At 44.4% G+C, this 21,942-nt stretch overlaps 1 protein-coding gene across 1 annotated transcript in view; it reads right to left on the bottom strand.

Annotated features, from left to right (window-relative positions):
• Positions 1-1,139: 1,139 nt before the first annotated feature.
• LOC129706616 (collagen alpha-3(VI) chain-like) overlaps positions 1,140-21,942 on the bottom strand; it is a 132,531-nt gene continuing 111,728 nt past the window's right edge. Inside the window, exons 30-34 of the mRNA XM_055650971.1 lie at positions 18,390-18,489; positions 15,956-16,624; positions 4,684-4,822; positions 4,548-4,600; positions 1,140-1,795 (exon numbers count right to left, since the gene is read on the bottom strand). Coding sequence (XP_055506946.1) covers positions 1,620-1,795; positions 4,548-4,600; positions 4,684-4,822; positions 15,956-16,624; positions 18,390-18,489 — 1,137 coding nt within the window. The 3' untranslated portion in view covers positions 1,140-1,619. The remainder of the gene's footprint in view (positions 1,796-4,547; positions 4,601-4,683; positions 4,823-15,955; positions 16,625-18,389; positions 18,490-21,942) is intronic.

The following is a 21,942-nucleotide window of genomic DNA, read 5'->3' as shown; positions in this document are numbered from 1 at the left end:
GCCTGGAGCGGCGTTTCCTGTCGCGGACAGCACAGAACCTCAGCTTCGGCGGCGGTGGCACAGCGCTGGAGCGCTATCGTGGAGCGGGCGATGCCTTGCCCGGGTCGCCGCGCTGGAGCTCCGGTGAGCTGAGGATCGCTGAGGAAAACATCGCGGAGCTGTGGGACTGTGGAGCGACCAGCTGCGGGCGGCGGTGCCGAACTTTACACCGGGAGCCTGGGATCTCTCGACGAGATCGCCAGTTGTGGAGCTCCAACCGGCGCGGCCTTGTCGGCTTCCGAAGCCGCGGCCTCCAGTACGGAGGCGGCCGTTCCAGGGTTCCCAGGCCGCTGTGAGGACTCTCCCGACGCCGGAGCACCACCACCCAGCGAGAACGGTCAGGAACATCGGGCCTCCGTAGAGGCAACTGTGGAGGCCTCAATAGGCCCGACCATGGGTGAACTGGGGTTGGGGACTGGACTTTGTGCCTTCCCTCATGGTGGGAGCCATTGTGGGGGGATGTTCTTTGTGTTTAAGACTCTTATTGGTGTTATGTCTGTATTCTTTTTTTGTGTGCTGCAAAATGGCAAAAAGCATTTCATTTCATTACACCTCGGTGTATGTGAATGACCAATAAAATACCTTTGATACCTTCTCTGCACTCCATCTATGGCAAGAATGTCTTTCCTCAGATTAGGAGACCAAAACTGTACACAATACTCCAGGTGTGGTCTCACCAAGACCCTGTACAACTGCAGTAGAACCTCCCTGCTCCTATACTCAAATCCTTTTGCTATGAATGCTAACATACCATTCGCCTTCTTCACTGCCTGCTGCACCTGCATGCCTACTTTTAATGACTGGTGTACCATGGTGTACCATGAAGTCATGACACTGAGCAAGCAGTACAGATTTGTAACGTTGCCCGCAATAGGTTGAGCAGATTAACTTTTTCGCACAAACCTATCCACCTCCAATTGAGGATTTTCACTGTCCTTCCTACACAGTGCTGTTTAGGAGTTTAGATGTGTGATTATCTTTATTGGACCCCACATAGAAGCTGTTCTGTAGATGCAAGTGAAACAAATATTGCTCAAACTCTTAAAAGACAGGAGATCAGAGACCACTAACAATTATATACAAGTTCTAAGCTTTGCATGTTCTTATGCAAACAACTTTTATTTCAAGTAATTGAATATTTAGCCTGAGAAAAATGTTTGTCAAAAAGCCTTCAAGTTAATGATAATTGAGTCTATAATCCAATCAGGCAGTTAAAGTGTGGGTGGAACGTGGAAAGAACAATCTGATAGTGTTTGCACCTACAATGTAAACATAAACAGTCACAATGCAAATAATCATGATTTTGCCTTAATGTCAAAAGCTTGAGCATTGCAATTTTGTTCTTATACAGCTTTATGTAATTATGTACATGCTTTCAAATATGTGTACATGGAAGATCGGACGTTCCCTTTTCAGAATTATCGCGAGCAAACAATATGGTTCTGAAACAAGTTCAACAGCATCTGTTACAACTGAACATGCTTCTCTACTAAGAAACCGCGCAAAACATTTTAATTAACCTGACGCCATGTTTCACCACATCTGATGGTCAGACACACCGTAATATATTCTGGTGCATTTTACAAAGGGGATGGTTGTACACATGAAGTTTTACATTCCTGTTGTGTGTCAAATCTATTTGCATTTCCTCCACAGCCACCGTACCAGAACCGCGCGCAACCTTTTTTGGCATCATAGGACCACTTGATGGTGTAATTATGACAGAGTCCTTCATCCTGCTTCAATAGACACGTATCTGCAAAGAAATAAAGCAGGTCATGCAGATGAAAGGCACATAATTGGAAAAGCTGCAATGTCTGCCTCAAAAGATAGATACAAAATGCTGGAGTAACTCAGCGGGACAGGCAGCATCTCTAGAGAGAAGGAATGGGTGACGTTTCAGTTAGAGACCCTTCTGAGCTCGACCTGAAATGTCAGCCATTCCTTCTCTCCAGAGATGCTGCCTGTCCCGCTGAGTTACTCCAGCATTCTGTGTCTATCTTCGGTTTAAACCAGCATCTGCAGTTCCATCCTACACATTGTGCCTGCCTCAGAGTTCTTTAACGCTGTTCTATCAGCATTTGTATAGCAATGTGGCGGCTCCTAAGGGTCGTGCCATTATACTGCCGAACCCCTCGGCACAGGAGTGGTGCAGTCCGGAGGCGGCCCTCAGCCGGAGGGTTTAAAAGGCAGGGTTTGGGTGCCATCTTTCTCTGGTTTCGTCTTCCCTTCAACCGGGAGGAATACAATAAAGGTGCTTCTCAAACACTGGACTTCGTGCCTCCTTCTTGAGACCCACGCACTACAGCAACAAATTAACCTGAACCACTACCACTTAAAAACATAGAAAAAAAGGTGCAGGAGTAGGCCATTCGAGCCAGCACCACCATTCAATATGGTCATAGCTAAAATCAGTGCCAAAATCCAGCTATCCCGTTCCTGCCCCCCCCCTCCCCATATCCCTTGATTCCGTTAGCCCTAAGAGCTAAATCTAACTCTCTTGAAAACATCCAGTGAATTGGCGTCCACTGCCTTCTGTGGCAGAGAACTCCACAGATTCACAACTCTCTGGGTGAAAAAGCTTTTCCTCATCTCAGACCTTTGGCCTACCCTTTATTCTTAAACTGTGACCCCTGGTTCTGGACTCCCCCGACATCAAGACATTTTTTCCTGCACCTAGCCTGTCCAATCCTTTAAGAATTTTATATGTTTCTATAAGATCCCCTCTAATCCTAAATTCCAGTGAATACAAGCCCAGTCAACCCATTCTTTCATCATATGTCAGTCCCGCCACCCCGGGAATTAACCTGGTGAACCTGCGCTGCACTCCCTCAATAGCAATAATGTCATTTCTCAAATTAGGAGACCAAAATTGCACACAATACTCCAGGTGCAGTCTCACCAGGGACCCTGTACAACTGCAGTAGGACCTCCTTGCTCCTAAACTCAAATCCTCTCGCATTGATGGCCAACTAGCTTTCTTCACTGCCTGCTGTACCTGCATGCTTACTTTCAGTGTCTAATGTACAAGCACACCCAGGTCTCGTTGCACCTCCCCTTTTCCAAATCGGACACCATTCAGATAATAATCAGCCTTCCTGTTCTTGCCACCAAAGAGGATAACCTCACATTTATTCACACTATACTGCATCTGCTATGCATTTGCTCACTCACCCAACCTATCCAAGTCACCCTGCAGCCTCATAGCATCCTCCCTGCTTTGTGTCATCTGCAAACTTGGAGATGTCACATTTAATTCCCTCTTCTAAATCGTTAATATATATTGTAAATAACTGGGGTCCCACCACCGACCCTTGTGGTTTCCCACTAGTCACTGCCTGTCATTCTGAAATGGACCCGTTAGTTCCTGCTCTTTGCTTCCTGTCTGCCAACTATTCCTCTGTCCATGTCAATACCCTACACCCAATACCATGTGCTCTAATTTTGCCCACTAATCTCTTGTGTGGGACCTTGTCAAAGGCTTTTTGAAAGTCAAGATACATCACATCCACTGACTCTCCCTTATGCATTCTACTTGTTATATCCTCAAAAAATTCCAGAAGGTTAGCCAAGCATGATTTCCCCTTCATAAATCCATGCTGACTGACCAATCTCATCACTGCTTTCCAAATGCAGGTTAATAATTGATTCAAGCATCTTCCCCTTACTGATGTAAAGCCAACTGGTCTATAATTCCAGGTTTTCTATCTCTCCTTGCTTAAAATCATGCTAGCTTTCTTTCCCTCTCACCTCTGCAATCAGTCTGAAGAAGGGTCCCAACACAAAATGTCACCTACCCATGTTCTCCCGTGAAGCTGAATGAGTCGCTGAGTTACTCAGCTTTTCGCATCTTTCCTTGATAAACAAGTATGTGTTGCTGTTACTACACCTGAAATGAAACCCTTACTCCCATGGCATGGACTTATAGGATATTTCAAAAATTGCTGCTTTTGGATGATCAAATGGAGCATCTTGGAGACAGAAGGAACTGCAGATGCTGGTTTACAAAATAAAGACACAAAGTGCTGGAGTAACTCAATGGATCAGGTAGCCTGTCTGGAGAACATGGATAGGTGACATTTCAGAGTGGGACCCTTCTTCCAACTCTTTACTGATTTAACGCATGATTTAATGCATATTAAGTTTAACAAGAGAGGAGAAAAATTAAATTGGAAACTGAGGGTCCATTTTTTCACACAGTGTGGTGGGTGTACTGAACAAGTTTCCAGCGCAGGTTGTTGAGGCAGGTACCACAACAACGCTCACAAGACATCCGGACAGGTACGTGGAGACAAAAGATTTACAGGGATATGCTTTATGCTCAGTGTGGACCCAGTGGGCTGTAGTGCTCATCTCTGCAGAATGTCTCTCTTTGAATTGAAGCCCTGTGCAAATGTATTTGTATACAGAGATCTCACTCTGTACACAGTGTGCCTCTCCCAAGATAATTTAGTGCTGGCGGTTGTGAAATACTGATTACACATAAACTTTGCTTTCTCTTCACCTACCGTAATTGTTGGTGTAAACTTCGGGCATCTCAGCGTCATCCATAACAACCAACCTGCAAATGAAGAGGTAAAGATTTAGTAATAAGTAAAGTTTCCATTAATAATATTCAAGATCGCACATGTCTGTGAAACGTACAGTTGTAGGTTATTAGGCGGCTCTTGGTACAGTTGTAAATTATTAGGCGGCCCTTGCGGTACGTCCTTTACTGTCTCCTGAGGTTTCATTCCTTTGCATTCCTTCGCAATATCTGGAGGGGGATATCTGTTGATTCCAGCTGTAAAATAAATAAAAGCTTTCACCAGACTGCACTGAGATAAAGACGAACAGCTGGAATATTGCAGGCTGTTTCCCCCAATACACTGTCATCACCTTGGAGTAAGATGGCACTTCTCCAGAGCTTGTACTTGTACAGAGCGGAGCTGGGAGAGTGAGAAACCTCTAGAGAAATTACCCACAAACTTTTTTTGAAAATCTGTAATTGCATCCTCCAAGGTTTAATCAGACGTTAAAGGATTGCATCCATTTGTAACTGGATATCCATTTATCCAACGGGATAGAAAAATTGACTGCATGGAAGGAATCAGAGGGTGATGGTGGAAGGTTGTTTTTCGGACTGGAGGCCAGTGACTAGTGGTTACCTTAAGGTACAGTGCTGGACCCATTGCCATTTCTCACATAGAAACATAGAAACATAGAAACATAGAAACATTAGAAATTAGGTGCAGGAGTAGGCCATTCGGCCCTTCGAGCTTGCACCGCCATTCAATATGATCATGGCTGATCATCCAACTCAGTATCCCGTACCTGCCTTCTCTCCATACCCCCTGATCCACTTAGCCACAAGGGCCACATCTAACTCCCTCTTAAATATCGCCAATGAACTCGCCTCAACTACCATCTGTGGCAGAGAATTCCAGAGATTCACCATTCTCTGTGTGAAAAAAGTTCTTCTCATCTCGGTTTTAAAGGATTTCCCCCTTATCCTTAAGCTGTGACCCCTTGTCCTGGACTTCCCCAACATTGGGAACAATCTTCCTGCATCTAGCCTGTCCAACCCCTTAAGAATTATGTAAGTTTCTATAAGATCCCCTCTCAATCTCCTAAATTCTAGAGAGAATTTGTCAATCATTTGGATGAGATCATACAAGACATGATTAGTAAGTTTGCAGATGACACCAGAGTGGGTGGTATTGTAGATAGTGAAGATGGTTGTCAAAAATTACAACAAGATCTTGATGTGATGGTTGGGTGGGCTGAGGAATGCTTAATGGAATGTAATACAGAAAGTATGAGGTGTTGCGTTTTGGGAAGTCTAACCAGGGCAGGACCAACACAGTGAATGGCAGGGCTCTGGGGAGTGTAGTAAAGCAGAGGGATCAGATTCAGATTCAATTTAATTGTCATTGTCATTGTCACTGTAAAGTACCGAGACAACGAAATGCATTTAGCATCTCCCTTGAAGAGCGACATACCCAAACGATTTGAATAAATAATAATAAGTGTCCGGGGGGGGGGGGTGGGGGGTGGGGGGGGGGGGTGGTGATTGGTAGTCACCGAGGTACGTTGTTGAGTAGAGTGACAGCCGCCGGAAAGAAGCTGTTCCTCGACCTGCTGGTTCGGCAACGGAGAGACCTGTAGCGCCTCCCGGATGGTAGGAGGGTAAACAGTCCATGGTTGGGGTGAGAGCAGTCCTTGGCGATGCTGAGCGCCCTCCGCAGACAGCGCTTGCTTTGGACAGACTCAATGGAGGGGAGCGTGGAACCGGTGATGCGTTGGGCAATTTTCACCACCCTCTGCAATGCCTTCCGGTCGGAGAGAGCAGTTGCCATACCATACTGTGATGCAGTTGGTAAGGATGCTCTCGATGGTGCAGCGGTAGAAGTTCACCAGGATCTGAGGAGACAGATGGACCTTCTTCAGTCTCCTCAGGAAGAAGAGACGCTGATGAGCCTTCTTGATCAGAGTAGAGGTATTGTGGGTCCAAGAGAGGTCATCGGAGATGTTGACTCCCAGGAACCTGAAGCTAGAAACACGTTCCACCTCCGTCCCGTTAATGTGGATGGGGGTGTGCGTGCCGCCTCTGGACTTCCTGAAGTCTACAATGAGCTCCTTGGTCTTCTTGGAGTTAAGGGCCAGGTTGTTGTCAGCGCACCATGCTGCTAAGTGCTGGACCTCCTCCCTGTAGGCCAGCTCATCGTTGTTGCTGATGAGGCCACTCACCGTTGTATCATCTGCATACTTGATGATGGTGTTAGTACCATGTACAGGTGTGCAGTCATAGGTGAAGAGGGAGTAGAGGAGGGGGCTCAGCACACAGCCCTGAGGAACGCCGGTGTTCAGGGTGAGGGTTGAAGAGGTGTGCTTGTCTAACCTCACAGACTGGGGTCTGTTGGTTAGAAAGTCCAGTATCCAGTTGCAGAGGGAGGGGTCGATGCCCAGGTTACCGAGTTTGGTGATCAGTTTTGATGGAATAATGGTGTTGAATGCTGAGCTGTAATCGATGAACAGCATTCTTACGTAAGTGTCTCTGTTGTCGAGGTGGGAGAGGGCGGAGTGAAGTGCCGTTGAGATGGCACCCTCCGTACTCCTGTTCTTGCGGTAGGCAAACTGATAGGGATCCAGTGTGGGGGGTAGGCAGCTTTTGAGGTGTGCCAGGACCAGCTATCTAGGATCTAGGAGTGCAGATACCCTTACTGTACATAATTATTTGAAAGTGGTGTCATGGGTAGATGGGGTGTTCAAAAAAGCTTCTGGCATATCGGCCTTCATCAGTTAATGTATTGAGTATAGATGTTCTGAGGTCATGTTATACTTGTATAAGATATTGGTGAGGCTGCATTTGGAGTATTGTGTCCAGTTTTGGTCACTTTGTTTGTGGAAAGATGTTGTTAAGCTGGAAAGGGCCCAGAAATTGATGTGGATGTTGGCAGGATTTGTGAGCCAGGATTTATGAGTATTGGGAGAGGTTGAGTTGGCTAAGACAGGCTAGGACTCCTTGGAGCACAGGAAGATGAGGGGTCTTAAGGTCAAAAAGAATATTCGGCCCATCAAGTCTACTCCGCCATTTAATCATGGCTGATCTATCTCTCCCTCCTAACCCAATTCTCCTGCCTTTTCCCAATAACCTCTGACATAAGATCTCGAGAGGAATAGATAAAGAAAATGCACAAAATGCAGTATTTTGCCCAGAGAAGGAGAATAAAGAACCGGAGGACATAGGTTTATGATGTTTATGATTTAACAGTAGGAGTGAACGCATCCTTTTCAGAATGGCAGGCAGTGGCGAGTGGAATGCCGCAAGGCTCGGTGTTGGGGCCGCAACTGTTTACCATATATATTAATGATTTGGAAGAGGGAATTAGGAACAATGCTAGCAAGTTTGCCAATGACACAAAGCTGGGTGGCAGTGTGAACTGTGAAGAGGATGTTAAGGGGTTGCAGGGTGACCTGGACAGGTTGAGTGAGTGGGCAAATGTGTGGCAGATGCAGTATAATATAGATAAATGTGAGGTTATCCACTTTGGTGGCAAAAACAAGGGGGAAGATTATTATCTCAATGGGGTTAGGTTAGGTATGGGAAGTGCAGCGAGACCTGGGTGTCCTTGTACACCGGTCACTGAAAGTTGGCTTACAGATACAGCAGGCAGTGAAGAAAGCTAATGGAATGTTGGCTTTCATAACAAGAGGATTTCAGTATAGGAGTAGAGAGGTTCTTCTGCAATTGTATAGGGCTCTGGTGAGACCACATCTGGAGTATTGTGTACAGCTTTGGTTTCCTAATCTGAAGAAGGACATCCTTGTGATAAAGGCAATGCAGCGTAGGTTCACGAGATTGATCCCTGGGATGGTGGGACTGACATATGGGGAAAGATTGGAAAGAGTGGGTTTGTATTCACTGGAGTTTAGAAGGATGAGAGGATGTCGTATAGAAACATATAAAATTAGAAAAGGACTGGACAAGCTAGATGCAGGAAAAATGCATGGGGGGACATCCAGAACCAGGGACCATAGTCCAAGAATAAAGGGGAGGTCATTTAAGACTGAGATGAGGAAAAAAAAATTTCACCCAGAGAGTTGTGAATTTGTGGAATTCCCTGCCACAGAGGGCAGTGGAGGCCAAATCACTGGATGGATTTAAAATAGAGTTAGATAGAGCTCTATGGGCTAGTGGAATCAAGGGATATGGGGAGAAGGTAGGCATGGGTTATTGATAGGGGACGATCAGCCATGATCACAATGAATGGCGGTGCTGGCTCGAAGGGCCGAATGGCCTCCTCCTGCACCTATTTTCTATGTTTCTATATAACAGGAATCTGAGGGCCAGTTTTTTTACACAAAGAGTGGCAGGTATAAGAAATGAGCTGCCAGAGGAGGTGGTTGAGGTAGGTATTATCACAACATTAAAAAACACCTGGACAGGTACATGGATAGGATTAGAGGGATATGGGCAAAATGCAGGCAGGTGGGATTAGTGTAGATGGGACATGTTTGTCGCCATGGGCAAATTGTTCCACATTGTATGATTCTAAGACTAATTATCTAATCATGAGAGACCTTTTTTTCCATGTGGGCGAATACAAACTGTACTTTTGTTAATGACTATTCTGTAGTTTTTCAACTTTTTAACTATTGAACCATTCCAATTATTCATGGTATTTTTAAAATTGCAGTCATAAGGAATAGGTGTAGAATTAGGCCATTCGGCCCATCAAGTCTACTCCGCCATACAATCATGGCTGATCTATCTCTCCCTCCTAACCCCATTCTCCCCATAACCTCTGACACCTGTACTAATCAAGTGCAGTGTGCACATGTAGTGTGGCTAATCATAGTGCAATGAGGGCAAGGGAATTGAAAGACAATTTTGATGTTCTTGTATTAAAAGAGTAAAGTTTTCCAGTTTTACATTTTATGGATTAGGTTACTATCTCAGGGGCCTGGAGTTCCATTTTTCATTCTGGAAGACGCCTGCGCAGTTGGTATTTATTGTGGTAAATGAGAGATGTTAAATGTTGTCACAGATGATGCTCATTTGGACAGCAGAGTCAGCCTGAGTGTGGAAACAAGGCTAGTTGCCATTCGATGACAAATGATTGCAGTGAATTTACTGAACCTGCTCACAAATTGGTGGCTTATATCTGAGGATTCTGGAGGACAGAGAAGAATTAACATATTGATAAACCGCAATGTTTCTAAATTCATGCAGAAAGGGAATACATGATGGAAAGACTCTCTGGTCATAGTCATAATCATGGAGTGATATAGTGTGGACACACCAGCCAACATGCCCCAGCAAACCAAATCACATCTGCCCGCATTTGGGCCATATCCTTCCAAAACTGTCCTATCCATGTATCTGTCTAACTGTTTCTTAAATGTTGCGATCGTCCCAGCCTCATCTACTTCCTCTGGCAGCTTGTTCTATACATCCACCGCCCTTTGTGTTACCCTGCAGGCTCCTATTAAATCTTTTCCTCTTCACCTTAAGCCTATGTCCTCTGGTCCTCGATTCCCCTTCTCTGGGCAAGAGATTCTGTGCATCTACACGATTCATTTCTCTCATGATCTTATACACCTCCTTAAGATCATCCCTCATCTTCCTGCGCTCCAAGGAATGGAGTTCAACCTTCCCTATAGTTCAGACCCTCTAATCCTGCCAACATCCTTGTAAATCTTCTCTGTACCTTTTCCATCAACATCTATTCTATAACACAGTGCCCAGAACTGAACTTAATACTCTAAATGTGGCCTCACCACCTCTTATGCAACTTCCAACTTCAATACAATACTCTGGGTGATGAAGGCCAATGTGCCAAAAGCCTTTTTGACCACCTGATCTACCGTACATGTGACTCCACCTTCAAGAAACTATGCACTTGTACCCTGAGATCCTTCTACTCTGCAACACTCCCCAGAGCCTTACCATTCACTGTGTTGGTGATGTCCATGTTAGACTTCCCAAAATGCACCACCTCACATTTATCAGTATTAAATTCCATCAACCATTCCTCACTCCACCTGGCCAATTGATCAAGATCCAGCTGCAATTTTTCACAACCATCTTCACTATCTGCAAAACCACCCACTTTTGTGTCATCGCCAAACTTGCCCATCTTGCTGTGTGCCAACTTTGGTAAGATCCTCAGCCCTGCACTGGGATGTCTGGACAATGGCTATTGTAGGTTAGTTTTATTTTCCACCATCATACACACCATGTCGGCCAGCTTCGGACGAAAGCTAAAATAAAGCCTTTCCTCCAATTTGATGACCTAGAAAAGATCATCCACTCATTTATCTCCTCCTTGATTACTGCAACTCCCTTTACACTGGCATCAGCCAATCATCCCTGTCCCACCTGCAATTGGTCCAAAACACCGCAGCGAGACTCCTGACGGGCACCCGAAAAAGGGACCACATCACCCTGATCCTGGCCTCTTCCGAATCAATTTCAAGCTCCTTTTTGTTTACAAAGCCCTTAACGGACTTGTCCCCACCTACATCAAACGTCTGCTCACCCACCACACCACCTCCAGGTCCCTCAGATCGGCCGACTTGGTGTTACTGACCTCCTGCGGTCTACGCATAAGCTCAGGGGCGACCGAGCCTTTGCGGTTGCAGCTCCGAGACTGTGGAGCAGCATCCCCCTTCCCATCAGAACTGAACCCCCTATCAACTCTTTGAAGTCTAGACTTTAAACGTATTTCTACTCTCAAGCATTTCTTGAGGTCCTCTGAGGGAGCACTGTATGTATGTATTTATGTATGTATTGTTAGATCTATGTACCACTGTATGTAGCACATTAGTACCTGCACAGATGTAAATCCCTGATCAACGAGAGTTGTTTTTAACTTTGATCAATGAGAGTTGTTTTTAAATGTACTATAGAAATAAAATTGACTTGATCACATGTCTTCCTGCAACACTCAACCAACTGCTGAAAGATTCTGCTCCGGGGGAATCTAAAGGGCCTGTCCCACGAGCATGCGACTCCATGCAGCAAATGCGACCTAAAGGGCCTGACATACGAGCATGCAACTGCATGCGGCAAGCGCGACCTAACGTGGTCACTTGAGCCGTACGGCCTCGCGGGGCCGGTCCCACTTCGATCGCCGGAGCCGTATGGAGTTGTGCGAAGCTGGTCCCAATATCGCTCGGGGCTCCGAAAAAATGACACTGTCCAAAAATTCCGCGCGGCAACGGCCTGCCGGCCCGCAGCCGCCTCGATGCCGTACACAGCGCCTTGACGTGCGTGCCCAGCGTCTCAACGCCATACGCATCGTCTTGACGGCATACGCCTAGCACGAACTTCCCGCGGACTTTGCTCGAACTGCACGTCAACTCGGGATCAGAAGAACCTCTTTACTCCTATACTGAAATCCTCTTGTTATGAAGGCCAACATTCCATTAGCTTTCTTCACTGCCTGCTGTACCGGCACGCCAACATTCAGTGACTGGTGTACAAGGACACCCAGGTCTCGCTGTAATTCCCCCTTACCTAACCTAACCCCATTTGAGATAATAATCTGACTTCTTGCTTTAGCCACCTAAGTGGATAACCTCACAATTATCTATATTACACTGCATCTGCCCACTCACTCAACCTGTCCAGGTCACCCTGCAACCTCCGAACATCCCCTTCACAGTTCACTCTGCCACCCAGCTTTGTGTCATCTGCAAACTTGCTAGCGTTGCCCCTAATTCCCTCTTCCAAATCATTAATATATATGTTAAACAGTTGCGGCCCCAACATCGAGCCTTGTGGCACTCCACTCGCCACTGCCTGCCATTCTGAAAAGGACCCGTTCATTCCTACTCTTTGCTTCCTGTCTACCAACCAATTTTCTATCCATGTCAACACCCTACCACCAATATCATGTGCTCTAATTTTAGTCACAAGTCTCCCGTGCAGGACCTTATCAAAGGCTTTCTGAAAGTCTAGATACACTACATCCACTGGCACCCCTTCATCCATTTTACTTGTCACATCCTAAAAAAAATCCAGAAGATTAGTCAAGCATGATTTCCCTTTCATAAATCCAAGCAAATGAAAGCACATCTACATTTGTCTCCAGCAGAGGGAAGCAAAACCCATTGTAGATGGGGCATGTGGTTGGTGTGGGCAGGTTCTCCAAAGGGCCCGTTTCCATACTGATGCCCCTGTCCCACTTAGGAAACCTGAACAGAAACCTCTGGAGACTTTGCGCCCCACACAAGGTTTCCATGCGGTTCCTGGAGGTTGCAGGTGGTTGCCGGAGGTTGCAGGTAGTGGAAGCAGGTAGGGAGACTGACAAAAACCTCATAAAAAATTTCTATGTTTCTATGTTTCCATGAACCTGTCTAATTGTTTCTAAAACATTGTGATAGTCCCTGCCTCAACTACCTCCTCTTGTTTCTCAGTTCTATGAATGCCAGGTCTGGTGTACATGCAGAAAAATTGGCTCAATTGAATAATCACTTGTTTATCTTTCTCTGACTTTATTGTAAATTGATTATTTAAAATTATGAATATAATTTTGCATATCTCAACCGCTTTTCTTACATTTTAATTCAACAGAAATGCATGTTTAGCTTCTGTCTTTAATTAAATGTATTTCAACAGTTTCTCAGTGGCTCTGATCATCGGGAAGATATATGATAGCATTTGTCACGATGACAAAGACTCGAAGATGTTGGCCGCTGCTGCAAAGATAAAGGTCAAGGCAGTACTAACTCGAAGAGTTTGTACATTCTCCCCGTGACCTGCGTGGGTTTTCTCCGAGATCTTCGGTTTCCTCCCACACTCCAGACTTACATGTTTGTAGGTTAATTGGCTTGGTCTAAATGTAAATTGTCCCACGGTAAGCAGTGTGCACCCTATTGTGTGCAGTTTTGGTCCCCTAATTTGAAGATGGACATTCTTGCTATTGAGGGAGTGCAGCGTAGGTTTACAAGGTTAATGTTTGCAGCCCAGGCCACCCTTGACTCCCACACAGACATTGATTCCTATACATCCTCTGTTCTGGACTTTATAAACTCCACCATCAACAGTGTCACCTCCCTCAAACGGGTGACCATATTCCCGAATCAGAAGCCATGGATGAACAGCGAGGTCAGGCTACTGCTGAAAGCACTGGACACCGCTTTCAGGTCAGGTGATGCTCGAGCCTACAGTTCATCCAGGGTTAACCTGAAGAGGGGCATCAAGAAGGCCAAGCACTGCCATAAGCTCAGGATTGAGGAGCACTTCAACAACAACTCCGACCCCCGACGCATGTGGCAAGGCATCCAGGCCATCACGGACTACAGACCCTCCAACATCACCCCCACATCCAGCAACGCGGCAACATCCTTGCAAACCTCTTCGGTACCCTCTTCAGAGCTTCCACATCTTCTTCCTGTAATGGGGTGACTAGAGTGGCACACAATACCCCAGATGCCACACAACCAAAGTCTCTAAGAGCTGCGTCGTGACTTCCTGCTCAATGTGCCAACCCCATGAAGGCAAGCATGCTATACGCTTTGCTTACAACTAACTCTATCTACTTGTGTTGCTACGTTTAGTGAGCAATGAACTCGAACCCCAAGAGTTCTCTGTAGATCAATGCTGTTAAGCATCAGGGCATTAACTGTAGACTTTCCCCTTATATTTGAGTATAGGAGCAGGGAGGTTCTACTGCAGTTGTACAGGGTCTTGGTGAGACCACACCTGGAGTATTGCGTACAGTTTTAGTCTCCAAATCTGAGGAAGGACATTATTGCCATAAAGGGAGTGCAGAGAAGGTTCACCAGACTGATTCCTGGGATGTCAGAACTTTCATATGAAGAAACTGGATAGACTCAGCTTGTACTCGCTAGAATTTAGGAGATTGAGGAGGGATCTTATAGAAACGTACAAAATTCTTAAGGGGTTGGACAGGCTAGATGCAGGAAGATTGTTCCCGATGTTGGGGAAGTCCAGGACAAGGGGTCACAGCTTAAGGATAGAGGGGAAATCCTTTAGGACCGAGATGAGAAAAACATTTTTCACACAGAGAGTGGTGAATCTTTGGAATTCTCTGCCACAGAAGGTAGTTGAGGCTAGTTCATTGGCTATATTTAAGAGGGAGTTCGATGTGGCCCTTGTGGCTAAAAGGATCAGGGGGTATGCAGAGAAGGCAGGTACGGGATACTGAGTTGGATGATCAGCCATGATCATATTGAATGGCGGTGCAGGCTCGAAGGGCCGAATGGCCTACTCCTGCACCTATTTTCTATGTTTCTATCATGGACCTCCCAAAGTGCACACCTCATACTTGCTCGGATGGAACTCCACCTGCTATTTGTCTGCCGATTTGTGAAGCTGATCTATATACTGCTGCATAAATGGACATCCTTCCTCACTGTCAGCAATTCCAGCAATCCTGGTGTTGTTTGCAAACTCACTAACCAGATTTCCGTTTACTTTAATAGATTGCTTTTGGAGTGGTCTCTGCATTTTATCTTCCTGTTTTTTATCTTCCACAAAATAAGAAGGAATGTCCATTGCATATTCAGCCTGAGTGAAAAGTCCTTATAATTGTCTGTGGCGTCAGGTCTAATTTTGTTTTAAAATAAATTAAATTAAATTTTGTTTTAAACCAGCTCCTGCTTCACTCAAACATTTCTGTGTTCTCTTATGCAATTTGCAGTGACCTTAATAATGCTTCACACTTCAAAACAAAGCTATATTTTAACAAATATACTAGACCTACTCCAGGCAAAGAGCAAAAACCAAGTTCATTGCATTTTCTTGTTGCCTTTGGCTGCTTGGTTAGTTTGATATATTTGCTCTGTAATAACTGCAGATAATTTATTTGCATTCTTTTAACATTAAGTTGAAACAAAACCGGGTCAGCTTTTGTATTCCTACTCAGTTGATAGAAAGTACAAACGCCTTAAAATATCTTGTTTTAGTTTTTTTTTCCCGGCAAACATCCTCCAAAGGGAGCGACAATCAACTGCCACGGATACAAATAATGTCACACACAAGAAAGGGTAGATGCTGGTTGACAAAAAGTGAACACACAGTGCTGGAGTAACACAAAGACGCAGCAGAATTTTGGAAACGTCATCCGGTCACCCATTCCTTCTCTCCAGAGATGCTGCCTGTCCCGCTGAGTTAAAGAGTTCCCACGGTAGACTCACGAGTCACTACGGTAAACTCACCGGCTACTACGTTCTAACAATGAGTTTAACATTTTTACTTCAAGAGTAAATTTGACTCGTGGGAATCTTTCATCATGTTGAAAGATTTTCACGAGTTAACAATTTTCCCGAGTACCTGCCGTTAACGTTACGAGTTCCAACGTCCCCGCTACGTTAATTCTACATGATTACCATGAGTCTGATTTGTTTAAAACTTGGGATCACTCGTGGGTGGATCGCACCGTGAGACAGGGCCATTACTTACCTGCCAGGTTTTTCAGAAAAGTCACTGCAAACCTTTGTGCATATTCCACTTCAGTCTCCAGAGGCTTGTCGAGGTAAGCTAAATGTTGATCAACGGGGAAACTGACAAACTCCTCCAGAATTGTCGTGTTGGATACCTTTCCAAGGACCAGACTTAACATTGCAAAGTCTTTACACTTGGCTTTGTGTGATATCTCCAGTAACTTTTTGCCATCCAGGTTCATTTCCCCTGAAAGTATTGTAAAGATAACCTTGTGCGTTTGCTGCTCAGTGAGATTTGAAAAGTAATTATTCAGGGTCCATTCAATAGTGTTGCTGATGCCAGTGGGGCCCTCTGGCTGACTGGCTGAGTCTTGGACGTGCCTCTTCTTTAGGGTTTTTGTCGTGTAATCCAAAATCTCAAATTCAAGCTCGTATGGATCCTTCCCATATCGCAGCCTGTGGTTTGGAGAGTGTTGAACAATAGCAACTCTGGGATGAAGTTCAGCAGCCTTTGGTTCTGCGGAACTTAGAAATGTATTCAGCATGGAATTTAAGAAATGCTTCACGGTTTCTGAATACATGGATTCCATCGGTTCAAGATCATCTACAATAAATGCTATGTCCAGGTTCACAGGCAGAGGAGATATCGCTGCATCTCCCAGGCACAAGGCGTTTGGTTCACACATATCTGCCAAAGAAAAATAAAACTATCAGTTCTGTTCCACTACTTTTATTTTGTAGATATTTAATTGATTTCACTGAAACATTACAAATAATTTAACTTCATTATATTAACCATATAACAATTACAGCATGGAAACAGGCCATCTCGGCCCTTCTAGTCCGTGTTGGACACTTACTCTCACCTAGTCCCATCTACCTGCACTCAGACCATAACCCTCCATTCCTTTCCCGTACATATGCCTATTCAATTTATTTTTAAATGATAAAAACGAACCTGCCTTCACCACTTCCACTGGAAGCTCATTCCACACAGCCACCACTGTCTGAGTAAAGAAGTTCCCCCTCATGTTACCCCTAACCTTCTGTCCCTTAATTCTCAAATCTTGTTTGAATCTTCCCTACTCTCAATGGAAAAAACATCTCCACATCAACTCTGTCTATCCCTCTCATCATTTTAAAAACCTCTATCAAGTCCCCCCTTAACCTTCTGCGCCCCAAAGAATAAAGACCTAACTTGTTCAACCTTTCTCTGTAACTTAGTTGTTGAAACCCAGGCAACATTCTAGCAAAGCTCCTCTGTACTCTCTCTGTTTTGTGGACATCTTTCCTATAATTAGGCGACCAAAATTGTACACCATATTCCAGAATTGGCCTCACCATGCCTTGTACAATTTTAACATTACATCCCAACTTCTATACTCAATGCTTTGATTTATAAAGGCCAGCACACCAAAAGCTTTCTTTACCACCCTATCTACATGAGATTCCACCTTCAGGGAACTACGCACAGTTATTCCTAGATCCCTCTGTTCAACTGCATTCCTCAACGCTACCATTTACCATGAACGTCCTATTTTGATTTGTCCTGCCAAGGTGTAGCACATCACATTGGGATGTAAGTGTTGATTTGTGACTGAAATTCACCTCTGGTATAAAATAAATCTCTGGGGAAGAAAAAAATATCACGCTGCTCCTCTCTGGAATCAAGTCGTCCATTGACATTTCAGTTTCCCAGTGTTATTCAAAACAATCTACTTCGTATCAACATTAGGGATGCACGCTGAATTAAAAAAGAGTTGGGTGCTTTAATTGCTCATGGTTCCACAATTTGTACATGACATTATTTTTTTCTGCTTTTAACACTGAAATCTCGAAACACTTTGCAAATCATTATTTTAGCAAATTACCAGTTAGTTGTAATATTCAACACACCCACAAGCCCTTTGCAAATAGCCTTCACAAGTAGTTACAATTAATGGTTTGCTTTCCATCTATTGACTGTTTACCTGACTGTATACACTTTTTACTCTTTGCATGCGAGTTCTAATACACATTTGTAGATGAAGATTGTGTTTCTATTTATCTGCATTTCTGAAGGTCAGCACCTCCAAATTTGTGGTGATGCCCTCAGTGTACCATTGCAACACTGGCCTTCTTTTGGTGTCTAATTATATTGTTAGATTTGAACATTTCATATTAGCTAGCACATGTATAAAGCTGGTCAATAACTGAACCATTAATGCGAAGAGATTCCACAAAATGGTGAATAAGTTGATTTTAACCTCGGTTGTAGTATTGTTACCACACACCTGATCCAAGTACCTATTGAATAGGGAGGAGGAAATCATTCAGATTGCTTGTTCAAAATAATTTCTAAGTGACCCACTAATTTCAACTATGGTAGTTTCCCTTGATTTGATTTTAAATTTATTCCAAATTTTGAATGAATGAAAATGATTTCAAATCCCCAAGATATTTTAAAATCTTACCAAAGCAAATTGTGCACTGTAAGAGTCGGTGTAACAATTTCTTGGCTTCTTGTTGCTGTCTTGGCAATACAACCACTTCAGCTGATGCTTCATTATTGACCTTGGTTAAATGAATTGAAAGAAATGCAACAGAAAGAACAATAGTCACCACTTTGACATTAATATCAATAAGCAAATTTTATTTTCCCTGTTAATAGAATGTCAGGGGAAAAGATCATAGAAACATAGAAAATAGGTGGCCTTTCGAGCCAACGCCGCCATTTAATATGATCATGGCTGATCATCCAAAATCAGTACCCCGTTCCTGCTTTTTCCCCCAATATCCCTTGAGTTCGTTAGTTCTAAGAGCTATATCTGAGGAAAGACATTCTTGCCATAGAGGAAGTACAGAGAAGGTTCACCAGACTGATTCCTGGGATGTCAGGACTTTCATATGAAGAAAGACTGGATAGACTCGGCTTGTACTCGCTAGAATTTAGAAGATTGAGGGGTGATCTTTTAGATACGTACAAAATTCTTAAGGGGTTGGACAGGCTAGATGCAGGAAGATTGTTCCCGATGTTGGGAAAGTCCAGAGCAAGGGGTCACAGTTTAAGGATAAGGGGGAAATCTTTTAGGACCGAGATGAGGAAAACATTTTTCACACAGAGAGTGGTGAATCTCTGGAATTCTCTGCCACAGAAGGTAGTTGGGGCCAGTTCATTGGCTATATTTAAGAGGGAGTTAGATGTGGCCCTTGTGGCTAAAGGGATCAGGGGGTATGGAGAGAAGGAAGGTACAGGATACTGAGTTGGATGATCAGCCATGATCATATTGAATGGCGGTGCACGCTCGAAGGGATGAATGGCCAACTCCTGCACCTAATTTCTATGTTTCTATGTTTCTATGTTTCTATGTTTCTATATCTAACTCTCTCTTGAACACTTGGCCAATATATCTAATTGGCCTCCACTGCCTCTGTGGCAGAGAATTTCACAAATTCACAGCTCTCCGGGTGAACATGTTTTTCCTCATCTCAGTCCTAAATGGCCTACCCCTTATTCATAAACTGTGGCCCCTGGTTCTGGACACCCCCAACATTGGGAACATTTTTCCTGCATCTAGCCTGTACAATCACTTTCTCCCCATATTCCCTGATTCCATTAGCCGTAAGAGCTATATCTAACTCTAATAAATCATATTTGCCAAGTTGCGGTGAATTATTTTTTAATACATCAGATTGCAGAGGTTGCAGGTGGTTGCCAGAGGTTGCAGGTAGTGGAAGCAGGTAGGGAGACTGACAAAAACCTCCGGGAACTGCACGGAAACCTTGGGTGGGGCGCAAAGTCTCCAGAGGTTTCCGTTCAGGTTTCCTAAGTGGGACAGGGGCATAAGATAGCAACTCTACTGCTGCGCCACCATGCTGGTCGACCTGAATCCAGTCTGCCAGAAAATCTGTAAGTTCACCTGAACGATGTTCTGAATTTGTCAGCTTAACATAGTTTTATTGTAATTGGAAGCATCCATTTCTTTATGCATTTGAAGATCTGGGATCAAAAGTATACCTTGAGCTTAAAATTAATAATTGAATAGAAGGTAGAGGGTTTAGATGGAAGGTCAATATTCAGGATGGCGATCTGTGACCAGTGGAGGTTGGTTTCGTTTTGTTTAGAGATACAGCGTGAAAACAGGCCCTTCGGCCCAGAGTCCACACAGACCTGTGACCACTGATACTCTAGTTCTATCTGACACACTAGGGATAATTTGCTGGTCAGTAAACCTACAAACCTGTACATCTTTAGGATGTGTGTGGAAACAGGAGCACCTGGAGGACACCCACGTGGCCAGAGGGAACACATGCTAACTCTGCACAGATGACACCCTAGATCAGGAACAAGCCTGGATCTTTGGTGCTGTGTGACAGCAACTCTAGCGCTGTGCCACTGTGCCCCCCCACATTCCCCAGGGATCTGTGCCAAGACCTCTGTTATTTATAAATGACTCGAATGTAGATGTAGATGGATTGGGTAGTAAGTTTGAAGATGACACCAAAATTGCTGGGGTCGCTGACCATGAAGAAGGCACACAGCTCGATATAGTTGAGATACAGAAATGGGCAGAGAAATGACAAATGGAGTTTATCCGAGCAAGTGCGAGGTGTTAAACTACGGGGGGTCAAATGTAAGGGGGAAATATACAATAAATGGCATGACCCTCCACAGCATTGATAACCATATAACCATATAACCATATAACAATTACAGCACGGAAACAGGCCATCTCGGCCCTACAAGTCCATGCCGAACAAATTTTTTTCCCCTTAGTCCCACCTGCCTGCACTTGTACCATAACCCTCCATTCCCTTCTCATCCATATGCCTATCCAATTTATTTTTAAATGATACCAATGAACCTGCCTCCACCACTTCCACTGGGAGCTCATTCCACACCGCTACCACTCTCTGCGTAAAGAAGTTCCCCCTCATATTACCCCTAAACTTCTGTCCCTTAATTCTGAAGTCACGTCCTCTTGTTTGAATCTTCCCTATTCTCAAAGGGAAAAGCTTGTCCACATCAACTCTGTCTATCCCTCTCATCATTTTAAAGACCTCTATCAGGTCCCCCCTTAACCTTCTGCGCTCCAGAGAATAAAGACCTAACTTATTCAACCTATCTCTGTAACTTAGTTGTTGAAACCCAGGCAACATTCTAGTAAATCTCCTTTGTACTCTCTCTATTTTGTTGACATCCTTCCTATAATTTGGCGACCAAAATTGTACACCATACTCCAGATTTGGTCTTACCAATGCCTTGTACAATTTTAACATTACATCCCAGCTGATGTATAGAGAGATCTTAGGGTCCAAGCCAAACTCCTTAAAAGTAGCAACACAAGTAGATAGAGTGACAAAGAAGCAAACAGCATGATTACCTTCATAGGTCAAGGCATTGAGTTAAGATGACCTTATAGGAATTTGTCCAAACGCAGGCAGGTGGGACAAATGTAGCTGGAAATGTCCCAACACAGATGCCATTTATGCATGCTCTCCAGAAATGCTCTCTGAACCACTGAGTTACTCCAGCACTCTGTTTTTTTCTTTTTGTAAACCAACATCTGCAGTTCTTTGGGTGTACATGAAAGGATTGGTCCTCTTACATTCCGTTTGTTATAAAGACTAATTATTCATCCTACATAGAGTCATGGAGTGATACAGTGTGGAAACAGGCCCTTTGGTTCAACTTGCCTACACCGGCCTACATGTCTCAGCTACATTAGTCCCACCTGTCTGCCTTTGGTCCATATCCGTACAGTCCGTATTGCGTACAGTTTTGGTCTCAAAATCTGAGGAAGGACATTATTGCCATAGAGGGAGTGCAGAGAAGGTTCACCAGACTGATTCCTGGGATGTCAGGACTGTCCTATGAAGAAAAACTGGATAGACTTGGTTTATACTCTCTAGAATTTAGGAGATTGAGAGGGGATCTTATAGAAACTTACAAAATTCTTAAGGGGTTGGACAGGATAGATGCAGGAAGATTGTTCCCGATGTTGGGGAAGTCCAGGACAAGGGGTC

This window comes from Leucoraja erinacea, chromosome 2 (genome assembly GCF_028641065.1).
Source record: "Leucoraja erinacea ecotype New England chromosome 2, Leri_hhj_1, whole genome shotgun sequence".
Taxonomy (NCBI): domain Eukaryota; kingdom Metazoa; phylum Chordata; class Chondrichthyes; order Rajiformes; family Rajidae; genus Leucoraja; species Leucoraja erinaceus.
Note: the sequence above shows the minus strand (reverse complement) of the source record. Positions and strands in the feature narration are given on the sequence as shown.